At 35.2% G+C, this 15,479-nt stretch overlaps 2 protein-coding genes across 2 annotated transcripts; one reads left to right on the top strand and one right to left on the bottom strand.

Moving 5' to 3' along the window:
- Positions 1-6,132: 6,132 nt before the first annotated feature.
- LOC133842891 (probable cytochrome P450 316a1) lies at positions 6,133-9,474 on the top strand. Its single transcript, XM_062276185.1, has 5 exons — positions 6,133-6,236; positions 6,936-7,214; positions 7,265-7,697; positions 8,569-9,092; positions 9,158-9,474. Exons 2-5 carry the CDS (start codon positions 7,058-7,060, stop codon positions 9,472-9,474), a joined length of 1,431 nt encoding a protein of 476 aa, XP_062132169.1. The 5' UTR covers positions 6,133-6,236; positions 6,936-7,057.
- On the bottom strand, positions 9,461-13,558 carry LOC133842890 (cytochrome P450 4d8). Its single transcript, XM_062276183.1, has 4 exons — positions 13,402-13,558; positions 11,470-11,929; positions 10,421-10,995; positions 9,461-9,892 (listed from the first exon to the last, which is right to left on the bottom strand). Exons 1-4 carry the CDS (start codon positions 13,556-13,558, stop codon positions 9,540-9,542), a joined length of 1,545 nt encoding a protein of 514 aa, XP_062132167.1. The 3' UTR covers positions 9,461-9,539.
- Between the last annotated feature and the right edge of the window lie 1,921 nt (positions 13,559-15,479).

Below are 15,479 nucleotides of genomic sequence, written 5' to 3'. Positions count from 1 at the left end.
CTGACTACTGACTGCTGCTTGTTACGGTATTTGCTCTTTAGATTTATACGGATTTTGTCAAACAAAACATGAATCTGCACTTTTATGTATGCGAGCTGCTGAAAGCCGATTTCCATGAAAGCAATGCGCGCGTTCGCTTTCAGCTCTCATTGCCTATTACAGTGGCTAAAGGCTTTGCGGGGTAAGCACTTACAGCAGACAGTGGCCCACATATGTTAACGTTCTTCTATTGTAGCTGCCATAGAACAGGTTGCATGCACAGTCGAGGCATTAGTTGCGTGTCTAGAATAAAAAAATTAAACATCAGTTGCGTTTTTTTTCTGTGCCAAGAGATTACTTTCAACACGTGACGATGTAAAACGAGTATTTGCAACAAATAAATGCAGATGTCACTCTAATTGTTATAGAATCTATTCTATAGATTAATGTTACCAATTGAAAATGAGTATTATTCTTTAATTAACTTAACAATTAAGCTTCAGTTAATAAATATATTTTGGTTTGTATTCTACAATAAATTAAACAATACAACAATTTTTTGTAAACATTAAAAAGAAATGAATTCAATTGTATTTTCAATATAGTTATCGCCACTTTGCATTGAGTTAAGCTTCAGTTGATAAACGTTTTGTTTGTACTTACATTATCACAATTTTTTAGGCTCCATATAAACTTCAATATACTAAAGGCTTTATATGGTATACATTCTAATTTTCAATAATTTTCAAGTATTTAAAAGTGGCATTAAAATTACTAAATAAAATCTATTTAATAAATAGTGTTTTTATATAAAATCAATGCTGCTTCGTAGTTTTCCATTGGGTTAAGCTTCAGTTACTGAATTTATTATATTTCGCATTGACATATTTATAAAATGCACACTGTTAATAAACTTTAAAGTGACAAGAAATCTCTTTTAAAGAAATGCATAAACTCAATAGCGATTTTCTTTAAATGAAATCGATATAAATATATATCAATTCAAGCAGACAATGCTCAACTTTTACTTAAATTGAATTACGAATAATTGCAAATTAATTTTTCACTTTTGCCGTTTTGCTGCGCTGTTTAAATCGTGCCAATAATTATCATGGCATCGTAGCTTAGTTTATTAACCGCACTGCCAATAAATACTTATGAATAGTGCAAAAGCTTTTTTTGTTAATTTGCATAAAAATCAATTGGATTTTGTTACGTTTTTCGGCTAACGAATAATTGACTACGCTATGCATGAGTGTGTGTGTTTGTATGTGTGTATTGCAACTGTCTTTTTTCAATTAATACAAATGCCACACACACACTAACAAACACACACTCAGGCAGTCACACACACTCTGGCGTGAATTTATATGCAGTTACAGCGTTTCACTTCGCTTTAAATGCAAATGCAGATTTTTAAGCCTTGCGGCAGCTTTTCGCAAACAGATTGTAAACAAATAAATGCCGCCAGCAGCTACAACAAGTAGGAAAGCTACATTCGAGTGAGCTCGACTGTGAGATACCCGCTAGCCCTTTTGAGCGTAAAGCAAAACAGTGCGGTATTAATTTTAAAACATACAAAATTAATAGACCGCAAAAACACTAACAATACAATATATAATATTAAGGGATATATCAAAGTGATCAAAGTAATTAAAACCCGTAGTAAGTATGCGTATAAAGTATAGTTATTATTGTATTTATCGCGAATAAAGCTTCAAAATTACGTTTATTATTTAATTTTTATCAATTTGTGGAGGCGGAAGTGGGCGTGACAAAAATTTTAAACAAACTTGATTTGCGTGCCAAAATTACAAGTGCTGTCTAAAAAAAAGTTATAGCTCTATCTTTTGTAGACTCTGAGATCCAGGTGTCCATACAGACGGACAGACAGACCACCGGACATGTCTACATCGACTCGACTGTTGGCGCTGATCAAGAATACAAGAATATATGGGATCGGATATGCCTTCTTCTGCCTGTAAAATACATTTTATGAAAGCACAAAGTTATAATACCCTTCTACGCTATGGGTTGTGGGTATATACACACAGAGATACACTCACACACACGGACAGCGATAGCTGTACCCTTTGCCAGTAGCCCATTGAGTGGTCAACACTGTGGCAATTTACAGAGTTGGCAGCCAAATGTCGCTGGGGGCCACATTGCAAGGCAGCATCGAATTGTAAATCGCATGGCGTTTGCCTTTCCATATTTTATTATGCCATACATCAGAAATGTATATATGTATGTACACATATATGTACATTTATATATAACTGTAACGCATGCATATGCAAAGTGAAGTCTCCGGCTACGTTTTTCACACTTAAGTGGTTAAATTGGCTGTGATAAATTGTCGCACAGTCGAAAGTTGTTGCCACAGTTTGCGCCGCGGGGCACCTTCAAGTCGCAAGAGTCGCCCACATGGGTTAAGGATATGAGTGAGTGTTCTGAGTGCTCTGAGTGCTGCTTATTCATATAGTGTCTCGAGTATTTGAGTCTGCCTGCTGGTGACAGTAATCATAACGCACGCATCGCATCGTCATCAGCTTGTATTATTAGTGCTCTGCCTGACAGATGACATCTGGGAATTAATATGGGCCAAAAAAGTAGAACTGGAGACAAAAGTCAATGTCATAATGGCATATGGGCGTGGCTCAGATGTCTGCCTGTGACTGATGGCAACCTTTTAGCCGCACAACCAAATTAAATGTCTAGCCAAGCGTCGACTTACAGTTTGTCTTGATTAGCTGACAGCAGCCATCCTCCGAGCTAGCTACGAATATTTATCCTTAATCTGAACTTGCCTCAATTAGTGACTAGTCAACTTGACAACAGTCGCAGTCACAGCCAGAGTCACAGAGCCAACATCAGAACGAGTGCGAACACAGCCACAAAACAAAACACAGCACGAAGTTAGCAAATTTTCGCGCTTATCGCACCATTGATATCAGACAGTGTTGATGTGCATATCATCTTTATGGGCATTTCATGCAAAATGCTTCCTGTCCCCAACGGCAACAACACCGCAATTGCTGCCTGTCTGCCTGACGTATATGACACTCAGGTGACGGCTGCAGCGACTGCTGTGTGCGCTACGATGAAATAATATTCGAAAGCGAGTAAATGTATGGAATATGAGAACTTTATACAAATTATTTCATTTAATATATCAAATTAAATTAATTAAGAATGTAAATTAGTTAGTTGGTTATAGTATCAAATTAGTTAAGTTTAAAAATTAGTTAAATTGCACTAATTCATAAATAAATATTATAAATTGTTTCTAACTCTTTATTAAGTTCTAGTAATCTCTCAATTTCTTTAATTTCTCGCGCAAGTATCATAATGTGAGCGCTATGACGATGAGAAATTTCTTAATTACTCATCTAATATTTATACCATATCCTTAATACAAATCTATTAAGCTCGTGTCGCTGTAAAGCAGTAATAGTAATTCATGACAGGCATGATGTAATTTCAATAATGTTAGATAAAATTCAATTTCAAATATACTTCAAAACTTTGAATAAACTGCTAAAGATAATTGAAAGTTTCTAGTGTCGGTGAAATTATACAATTACTTAATAATAATAATAATAACTACAATTATTGAAAGCTAAAAATGTTAAAATATAGTGCTAAATTAGTTGTTATTTATTAATAGGTATAGATAAGAGGTATGAGCATTTAATTATAATTAACAGGGAACAAAAATGTAGTGAAAAATTAATTTGTATATTTAAATTTATCATCTATATAAACCAACAAATCGAATAAGAATTTTTAATTAAGAATTGTTTAGAACATTCTTAGAGTCAACAAAAATTTAAAATAGATAAAATTTTTAAAAACTAAAAATAACTGATTGACAAAATCAAAAATAATATAATTCAGAAACGCACATACTTAAGGCACTATTAAAGCACTTATAATAGCAATATATCACAAATTGATCTGAATAACAAGTATTTACATTAAGTTAAATACATTAAGCTGTTATAGGAAACTCTTGTCACAAAATTGTGTTCAAAATATATTTTTCAAATTAAGCGTGTATTTTGAAGAACAGAGCTGTATATGTTCCTTAAGAGCTTTCTTATAAACAAGTTAATTACTTAAGCTGACAAATTAATGTCATCTTGATTAAGATCTCAACTAACAAAAGTGCAGCGCATTGCAAAGTGCGCTGTCAGCCAAACCATTTGTTAGGTGAATTCCAATGTCTCTTTTGTGTTGTGTGCGAGTTGTTGTCGCTTGTGTTGTGTGTCTTTTGCTGTCTCTAACTTGCCGGCTGACCGACTGCATTTGCAATTTATAAGCATAGAGGAGTGTGTAACACGTATGCAAGTGTGTGTGTGTGTGTGTGTCTGTGACTTTTTTGTACACTTGTTGTTTGTTGTTATTCGTTTTTTTAAAGCTCTCTGCTGTTGTTGTTGTTGGTGATGTGTGTGTGATATGGTTGCTGACAAAAAGGAAACAATGGAAATGTAAATTGTTTTTATGTCTTTGTTTTTAATTTTTGCATTCGGCAGGCCTGTGAAAAGGATTTGTGTTCTGCCGTTGCCCGTTGCCGTTGCCATTGCCGTTTGTCGCTTTCCGTTTGCCGCTGGTTTTTCTGCATTTTCCAAGAAGAACAATAAGAATGGTCAGACTTTTGGCTTTGTGCTGTACGCTTAGTTTTCATTGTCGCCATTGCAGTTGCAGTTTTTTGTTAATTTGCATACGACGGCGACTTTCAAGAGACGTTGCACCCAGCAAACACTCGTTGAACACCCCATAACAACCTGTATGGATGCCACATCCAACATCATTTCAGCTTGCTCCTGACATTGACGTATGAATTTCAATGCAAGCGAAGGGACAGTTATGAAAGGGTTCAACAAACCCGATGGACGCCATAAAAAAAGGACCTTCATTAGCTGCCATTAGGATGTGAAATGTGATGCACATTTCACACGATATTAAATTGGTCGAGTATCTCGATTTTGGTTTAAATTGTTGCCAAGCTCTTGAGCTCATGTGGAGTGCGTGTTTGTGTCATTAAAGTTTCATCATTGGCCGCAAAATGAAAATAACAGCAGAGCTAAGAGCAATGGTAAAAACCTCTCAAATCCCAAAGCCCCCGCGGGCAAAACCTGGCCACAACCGAGAGGCGAGAGTCGAGAGTCCAGTGTCCTCAGAAACATTCCCAGAACGGAGGAGGAGAAAGGAAGGGGGAGTTGAAGGGTCGCTGGTTGTGCTGATATTGTCATTACATGCTTTAAGGATATTTCTGTGGCGTAACCAAGGCAAATGTACTTTTGACAGTTGGACTCTTCAAAAGGGTTAACCGAAAATCCCACTCACACACAAGCCGAGAGAAAACTTTGCAAAAGATTCAAACAGATTGTTGTCCTGAATCGCAACAGCTGCTCTTTGGGGGAGGTAGGAAAGCCCTAAAAGCCATTCAAATTGCTTGGATTTGCTTCGTAATAGTTGCAAAATGATTTTCCAGCAAACAAGCAAACGCAACTAAATGTTAGTTAAGTGTTTAAATATTTATCAACGTGGCCAAGCCAATAACGGAATGTATCCGTATCTATTGCCCTGTATTTGTATCTGTATCTGTATCTCCCGCTGGGACGCAACTCCCACTGCCGCGTGTATTGGCAACTGGCGTCTTGGCCAATCAAGTCAGCTGCCAACGCGCATTGTATACACAGAAAGTGGATATAAATTCAAGGCAACATGCCACAGCTTTTGCCAGCTTCCCTTTGGCATACTGCAAAATAAACAACACATGTTTATGATATTAATTCAAAGTTGCATTTATTTTGCTTAAACAAATAACAAGATTTATGCGAGTTTGTTTGCTCATTTATTTAATTGTTATTTATTTCATTTAATGCACTATTTTTCATCCTCAGTTTGATACTTGACTAAGTTACTTAGGCTAATTGAAATGTTGCCAACGAGCAGCTAAAATGTTGCTGGCAACATGTTGCTAACAACTTTTTGTGGAATGCATCTGAATTCAAATGACTATAACTATTTGTAGATTAGAATTCAGTAAATATAAATACAGCATTCAAAATGTTCACTAATTATTTTTCTTGATGGTGTGTTTGGAGTTTATTCATTTATTAGTAACTTGACTGTATCATAGATAGATTGATTAAATCATTTCTTATTTAGAAAATTCCTTTGTTTAAAAGTTATTAATAAAATAAATGATTTATTTACAAGCAAGCATTGGGTATCTGATCTATGTAAGTATAACCAGTTTCTTCACACTTCAAATCAAACAATATTTAAATGACGATCAAGTTGAGTCATAGTTATTAATAAAGATAATTATCTCACATACTCTCAGAACCTACTGTCATTAAATAACATTTTAACATCGTATCTACAAAATATCTGAGTTCATCTTTTGGTAATAAAATAAAACAATTAAGAAAGCTACGAATATGCTCGACTATGAGATACCCGCTACCCATTTTGCTAAACAATGCCGCATTAAATTTAAAATTTATCAAATTAATATACCACAGAAATACTACAAATATACCAACGAGTATTTTTTGTATATTGGTATAGTACTATACTCAAAATGCAAGAAATACCAGATTATCTGTAGCCGTTCTTGCACATATGAAAGTATTTCTTATATATCTTCAGCAATTTTTATCCGATCGTAACCTAATTTTCAGAAATCATAAAAACTATAGGTTTTATGGCCTCTGCCAAAGTGTGTGCTATGGGTAGCGGGTATAAATATGATGTATTTTATTTTAGATACATGTCAGATAAGTATTTATAGCCAGCTACTTTATACTTCAAATTCCTAATCTAATCAATCGTTTTATTAATAACATTTTAATGACGATCAAGTGGAATCGTTAACTACTATATTTCCACGGCTTTTTTGTTTACAAATACCTCAAGTTTATTGACTTTCATATAAGCGTCATTGCATCGTAAAGCACTCGACTTTGTCAGTGCAAGCTTCTGGCTCTAATCGCCGGCTAATCAGTGTGATTAGCATAGCCGCCAGTATCGCCAGGGGGTCGTCGATTTAGTTGGCAATATGATCTTGGCTAGTATATTTGTTTGCTTTTGCCTGGCTTCGGCCTTTAATTATTATCGAACGCGGCGGCAACGCAAATTTGTGGCGAATCTCAAAGGACCTTTCACCTGGCCACTTGTTGGTTCCATGCACAAGATTGTCCTACTCACACAAAAAAGTAAGTAGAGTGTTAAATTTAAATCCAACTATGGCGACTTAGTTCTGCAGACTTTTTTCAGCACAGCTCCAAATATCTTGCCAAATATGGAATTCTGTCGCGTTGTTGGATCTTTCATCGACTTTTCATACCAGTTGCTGATCTTGAGTTGGCCAAACAACTACTGCGAAGTGAATCTCATCAGCAGACTGGCCACGAATTGATGAAAGATTGGCTGGGCAACAGTTTGCTCTGCTGTCCGCCAGAGCAATGGGCTCAAAGGCATCAAAGATTGGCGACTTTCTTTCAAGCGGATAATAAGTTGCAACTTCTGAAGTTACTTCAGGAAAAAGCTGAGCAACCTTTCGCAGATTTGACAGCATTTGCTGAATCCCGAGAAGTGTTCGATGCGTGGCAAATTATGTCATCCAAAGTGCTGGACCTCATCTTGGCTATGAATTGTGGCGTTCGTCCAAGTGATCAATATAAACAGGCATTCGCAGAGTAAGCATTACAAGTATTATATGTTAATCTGTGAGCTTTAGTGAAAGCTTTCAAAGCGCATGCAAAGTGCAGTTAATCTTTAAAAAGCTAGCAAAAGTTTAAGTGCTTAATCAGTTCAAGATTTTCTAAGATAAATGCTCGATTGCTTTAGCTGATACCTCTTAACTATACTCTAAAGCTTTCAAAACCCAAAATGAAAAAAAAGTGTACTGAAGCTTAATTGAATAACTTAAAGATTAGTATTGAATTGAAGTGAAAATAAGTTGAGTGTCTCTAAACATAATTTACATTTAAATTACGTATAAATGCTTCAGCTTTATACTCCTTTAGTTAAATAATATTTATGAATTTCAGTGAATCAGAGTAAAAATATTAATATATTATATTAAAGCTTTATTTAATAAACTTATTAAAGTTAAATATCACATCATTAGGTTTTTATATTTTATAAGTTAAACTTTAATAAACTCTAGAGATAAATATGAGCTCAATATCGCATAAAAGCTTAAGCTTCAATAAAAATTTTATTTAAAATATAAAAAAATAGTGAACATAAGCAAAACTTTCCATAAACTTCAATATCACATAACATAACAAATATCAAGATGAATAAACTTTAAGCTATACAAAATTATAAAAATTTGATCAACATTGAATTAAATATTAAAGCTTAATTTAAAAATTTTATGCTTAGTGCCTAAGTGAAGTGCAAACATTAATTTCAACTTTTCTTAAATTTTAAACATAAATGAAACTTTAATATTACACAAGATCTTTATCTTAAATAACACTTTTCGGTAATATTTTTAAACATAATAATACAAAACTCCAACAAACGATTAATGACTTAATTATATACATTTCTTTCCAGCCTTACTGAGCTTTATCGCCAACGCTTTCTGGGCCTCAAGTCAGCCAATCGCTTCACTTTCTGGCTTGGCTCTCCATTTGTGCGCCGGCGACAACTGCGCTTGATCAAGCGCATTAACAATGAGAACAAGCTGGTTTTGAATCAATGTCGCCAACAGCAGCAAGTCAAGAATGACGGCATTGCAATAAAAGTTGATAGCATTGAGGCGCCTGCAAAACTCGATCATCAAGCTCTGATCGATGTGTTGGCTGCAAGTGAAAATCTAAACGATGAACAACTGCTCGCTGAGTTAAATACTTGCAACTACTTGGGTTATTTGTTGTGCAGCACAACTCTTTGCTTTGCTCTGGTGCAGATTGCTCGACATCCATCAGTGCAGCAAAGATGTTACGAAGAATTAAGGAAAGAAAAAGAATTCAATCTTCATGAATTGCCTTATCTAGAAGCTGTGCTAAAAGAGACGCTTCGCCTGCAGCCACCGCAATTAATTGTCCAACGACAGCTCAGCCAAGACTTTGCTTACAGTGAGTAATTAAAAAATAACTTGATTTAAAAATAAATTTAAAATGAATTCACACTTAATTTGCAGCTCATTCTAAAGTTGGCGACGCTGCTTTGCCAATCGGAGCCGAAGTCTATATCAATCTCTATGAGCTGCAACGCTCTGAGCTGACTCAACACTTTGATCCAGAACGTTTTCTAGACCCAACTGCAGAGCTGCTTAGCTTTGGCCTGGGACCACGACAATGTCCAGCTCAGCAATTTAGTTTGCTGCTGTTGAAGTCTCTATTAGCTCCGCTTTTACTGCAGTTTGAGCTGCTGCCCTTTGGCGACGCACTGCGTCCAAATCTACGCTTAGCTCCAGGCTCACGCAATGGCTTTCAATTGTCCGTAAAATTAAGATAATATTTAATCATAAATTAAAGTAAAATAATATTGGGTTGGCAACTGTCTTCTGCCTTAACTTATTTCTATATGGACAGGTTGCGCCTGCGCATCCCAAGCTGAAATCCGTTGTCGGAGCGCAGCACAATGTTGACCACCATCTCAATTGGTTCACCCAGCGGCAAGAGTTCGAACTCCCGCACAATCTTGGCCAGCAACATTTTCATCTCCAGCTGCGCAAACTTCTGACCAATGCAGTTCCTTGGCCCAGCACTAAAGGGCACATAGGCATAGCTCGATGTGCGTTCTTCGTGCTCGTGACGATCTGGCCGAAAGACTTCGGGCTCTGGGAAATACTTCTCCTGATGATGCATGCCAATCAGACCCATGATAATCTCCGACCCAGCTGGTATAACGCCATCGCCAAGAGTGGAATGAGCTGTAAAAATAAAGCCAATTTTTAGTTGATTGCATATTTTCAATATTTTTTAATGCTCTTATCTTTAGTTTGGGAATTAGTTCAGTGTTATCAAGAATTTATTATAATATACATTCTCAAATTTAAAATTTAGTTCAATTTTAATATACATTCTCAAATTTAAAATTTAGTTCAATTAGGATGATAGAATTTTGTTTAAACTTAATACGAGATTAAAAGAATTCTATTTCAAAAGTAATGAAATTATTACTTTTAAAAATATTTAAATTGAATATTGTAATAGAGCAATTAACTCAGGATTCAAGTTATTATTCTAAAATGTATCCAAGATGTAATCTTTATTTTAGAAATTTGTATGTCATTATTTGACTCAAGTTAGAGATTATCTAGAATTTATCTTTTTCCATGATTTTATCTTTTATTTTGAAATTTTTATATATTTGTAAATTTGCCTAAAGCTAGAAATCATCTAAAATTTTGATCTGTAAAAAATTACTTTTTAAGTTTAGAATTTTTCTCTCCACTTACTATATTTAAAGTCGTTTTGCAGAGTGCGACCTAGAACAGGAACAGGAGGATGCATGCGCAGTGATTCCTTCATGACGCATTCCATGTACTTTAGCTCGTTCAGATCACGTATGTTGATCGATCGATTGCGATCTGTGCCCAACACTTGAAGAATCTCCGCCAGCATTTTCTGCTGCACCTCTGGATTTCTTGAGATCTGCCAAAGGCAGAAGGAAATAGCGCTAGTTGTTGTATCATGACCCTCGAACATAAAGGTATCGACTTCCTCGCGTATCTCGTCGTTTCTCAGTGGACGTCCTTCAACGCTGGCCTGCAGCAGGACATCCAACAAAGCCATGCGACGCTTCTTTCCCAGAACTTGCTCAGATTCAACTGTCGAATCTTCCGAGTGCTGCCGCTTCAGTTGCTTCTCTTCCAGAGCCTGACGACGCTGCTCAATCACTTTGGTGGTAAACTCGTGCATGATGCGAATGAGTTTGGTTTGTCGCAGCTTCAAGAGTGGATGCAACAAGGTGAAGAGCAGCTCATTCTGTGCATAAACAGACATGAAACGCCAGGCAAATAGAGCAGTGCATCTAGAAAGAGAATAAGAAAAGTTGTTATTAGCATTATAATTACTATAAGTTGCGATTAGATTAGATAAAAGCTATTTTATTGTAAATATTTTTGAGATATCTCTAATTTGTTTAACAATCGCCAAGTCGAAGAGGAGAATCTTAACTACACAGAAAGAAAAACGTGTTAAAATCATGAATAAAATGAATGATAAACGAAAGTTTAAAGTAAGATATTTTCAACCCAAAAATATTGTTTTAGGATAAAACATTTTTGAAGCAAGATCTTAATCTTAAAATAAGATTTTATTTAATCTTAAAATGCAAATTTAGCATTAAATCTTAATTTAAGATTTTTAAGATTTTTCAACCCAAAAATCTGGTTTAAAGATTCCTTTTTTTAAATCGAAAAGATCCTTGAACTCTACTTTTCAATCTAGATTATTTTCTTTCTTTGTGTGACCAAATAGATTTTAGAAAAAAAACTTTACTCACTCATTAACCGCATTGACATAAGGCGTCATCTGATCTGCCATCTGGGCATTCACTTTGGTGCCCATCGCCGTCTCCGCAATGATGTCCAACGCTGCCAGGCAGATGAAAGGATACACATCGAAGATGCTGCTGCCATCCGCCTTTTGCTGTAATCGCTGTACGCAAATGTTCGACTGTTGATCAAAGACCTCCACAAATTGCTCGAGTATCGCAAAGTGAAATGTGGGCGTTATAATCTTGCGTCGCTGATGCCACGCCTTTCCATCGCTGAGCAGCAAACCGTTGCCCAGCCATTGACCCAGCACCATGTAAGCAGGCAACTTTACCAAGTGCTCCTGGCTAGCCAACAGTTGCTCATTGAACTCCACATCACAGGACACAATGAGTAGGCGATTAAGAACCCAAGCTCGCTGCAATGTTCCCAGTTTTTTCACCTGCTCGTGACTTGTTTTTATGAATGCTGCACGAAACGGAAAACAACAACTGATTAGCACTAAAAATAAATTGACTCTGATAAAGCGAACACTTGCGCACTTTCGAATTCCTCAATGAACTAAAATTAAATAATCTTAAACAGGCGATGCTATTTAAAAGCCAATTAAATTGGTTTGTTTACCATTTGAAACCCCTGCGTACAGCATGATAGTGCACTTCTAAATTCTTTGCCCACTTTTTACACTGTGCAGAAAATGTTTGGTTTAGCGATTACTCGATAATTATAAAATTATTGACTTAACTAAAGTAAAGCAAATTTATTATTTACTGCGTCAATAGCATTAAAAACAATGTTATCTATTAAAATGTTCTTCATCTGTAACTCATATTAAGCTTCAGTTTCAATAGTATAATAAGATCAATGACATCGATATAACACCAACAAAACGTCATAACCTATTATACAGATTACATTTTTATTATATTAAGGAATAATTATACATATAAAAAAACACACTTTTTGGAATATTCATTACAAGAATCATTATAATCAACAAAAAAAAATAAAAAAAAAAAATAAAATTGAACATCTGTAAATTGTATATTTCGAAATGAGGAAGTGATCTCTTAATTGTTCTTTATTTTTTTGATATTTCAGAAAAATTGCTAATAAACATACTGATTTCATTATATCAAATTACTCTTTGTAATATAATATATGCATTTTCATGCTAGTGTAAATGATATTGGTTTATTGGTGTGAAAACTGGGACTTAATCAGAATGCGATACTCCCTTAATCCCCTTGCTTATGAACACATAAAATGCCTCCATAAAGAAGATTATAAGTCTACAACTATAGATTATGGTTTATTGAAGAATTGAGGTAAATGAAATTGAAATAATTGAAATAGTCACGTTCTTCTTAAACTTCCTTAATTTTTACACAGAACAAAGGAATCATATTACATTATTTGCATAATATATATAACAAATATTCAATTTATGAATGCGAAATCCGCAGCTGCTCAACTACGTCTCTGACTACATATATTTGTCACTGATATGAGCGAATACTACACAAGGTGATTGACAGTTTATTAATATTAACATAAATGGGGGCACTTATTAACACATACTATCATACCGCATATGAACAGTATATGTACATATATAGTCGAACTCCCCTACGATGAATTCGCACGCGATCAGCAATGATTACACTTATTTATAAAATGAGATTATAGTATATGGTATATTACACGCATAAAGCTGTTATTATTTATTGCAATAAATTCTTCTTGTTGCTGTAAAGATTTGATAAGACGCATCTTTATAATAGATACGTAAAAGGTAACGCATTCCTTTCAGCGTTTTCATTTTATGAGTAACAAAAGTAATACTCAAAATAGACACTTGTACAAATGCAAAATAATTAAAACTGAAACTTCGCTTTTAAATTGTTAGTTGTAATTGAAATACAACGTAACTGGCTTACTTTTTGGATTCAATTTGCACATCAACTGCACTGCGCCAAGGACTGGCCAACAATAAGGACCTGGTAGATTGGCGACTGCCGCACGCCGAGCGCGTTGTCCCCAATGGAAGAGGAAACCGGCTGTGAGTAAGAACACAACTATTGCGATCAACAACATTTTACACAATGAAAACTACAAACTGAGCGAGCTGAGTGTTAATCCAAGCAAAGCCAAAGCAAAAGCAACCAGTAAGAAAGCTACAGTTGGGTGTGCTCGACTGTGCGATACCCAGTCTTAAATTTTATAAGACAGTATTTTAGTAAAATATACCGAATTCATATACTGAAAATATACCGAAATATACCAAAAGATATGTTTGATTTAACCATAAACCCGTCAGTTGCAGCCGGTTTCATTTCAATCTATATATTCAATTCATCAATATAAATATACCAAACTGTTGTACTGAAAAATTTCTAAAATACACTAAAAGCTAACTATATTTAGTAAAACAATAAACCTGAACATTTAAATAATGTATTACAATACAAAAGAGCTGTAATCGTTAAGGTATATCAAACTATTATACCATAAACATACTAAAATATACCAAAGCTGTATTTAGTATAACGATAGACCTTCCATTTGCAGCCTTGTTTTTATATATTTTTATTAACAATGTAAAATAATGCGAAAACGGTGTTGTTAGAGTATACCAAACCATTATACCAAAAACATACTAAAATATACCAAAGCTATATTTGGTATAATGATAGACACGACAGTTGCAGTCGAGTTATTTTTTATATTGTATTTCTAAATAATGAACAGTAATGCAAAATCAGTATAATTGTTAAAGTATACCGAACACTTATATTGAGAACACACTTAAATAAACCAAAAGCTATATTTTGTATAACGATTGAACTGACAAATGCAACCGGTGTTTTATATATATTATATATTTTTAAATAATGTAAAGAATTTTATATACAATATTGCATGCCGAGTGACATGTCTATCGTCTCGGCTGTTCAACCCTATAACTAGCGCATATAAAAACACGAACAATAACAACAAATCATAATGTAAGTTGCCGACGATTATCTTATCACATATGTGTCGCTATTCTCGAGCTGAGTAGTTGTGGCAGTTACAGTGACAAAGGGTGGAGGCGGTTCAGCAAATTCAGCTCAGCTGTGGCCGGGAAAACACTTGTGTGTTTAATCAGCGATTAGCATTGAACATTGAGTATTTGTTTCTATTTTATGTGCTCTGGTCGAAGTGCATTGCGCCGAACAAAAGAGTATGTTAATTATTTGAAATTGTACTGTGAGTCAAGCATCGCAATTATAACTGGGTGAACTTTCTGTTCGTTTTCTTTTTCTTTCTTTTTTTTTTTGAGGTAATTTCCGTTAGAGACACTCGAGCGGAAATTAAAACATTTGCGAATGCTCGCCAGCTGAACTCGCTGGATGGATGGCTGGCTGACAAGCCAAGGCCCTCCAAAAAAAAAGAAAAAAAAGTCCTTGTGCAGTGTCCTGCTGGACACGAGTTGCCCTCGAAAAAACTAATTAACAGTTGCTTCCTGTTGCCCCTTAACTTTGACTTTGTAATGGCATTTTATTATATTATAATTATTATTTTAAATGGCAAAACGTTTTCAGTCGCATAAACAACTGCAGATAACTATAATATATGCTTCAACTTGCAGTCGAAAAGGGAGAGATAGAGAGAGGATGTGAGTGAGAGATAAAGCGTGTTTTTAATTGTGCCAGCAAATGTGCATTTTCAATTTTCGCAATGACTGTGATAAATAAAACGATGGGTGGCTAAGTGTTTCAGTTTTTTATTTCGATTTGCTCTTTTTTTTTGGGTTGCCCTGACGCCGGCCCAAAGCGAGAAAAAAAGATTTTCCACATTAATTTCTGCATATTAAAAATGCAATTTGTTGCGTTAATTGCAGCATGCGAAATGTATCAGACAATGCGACTGATAGCACAGAGCACAGAGCGAAGAGAGAAGAGAGACCGAGACCAGTGACCAGAGACCGCCCAGAGACCCAAAACGCGGCATCAATATCAGAAACAGCAACCAG

The sequence above is a fragment of the Drosophila sulfurigaster genome, chromosome 3 (assembly GCF_023558435.1).
Source record: "Drosophila sulfurigaster albostrigata strain 15112-1811.04 chromosome 3, ASM2355843v2, whole genome shotgun sequence".
Taxonomy (NCBI): domain Eukaryota; kingdom Metazoa; phylum Arthropoda; class Insecta; order Diptera; family Drosophilidae; genus Drosophila; species Drosophila sulfurigaster.
The sequence above is the reverse complement of the archived record's forward strand: the minus strand, read 5'-3'. Positions and strand labels throughout refer to the sequence as shown.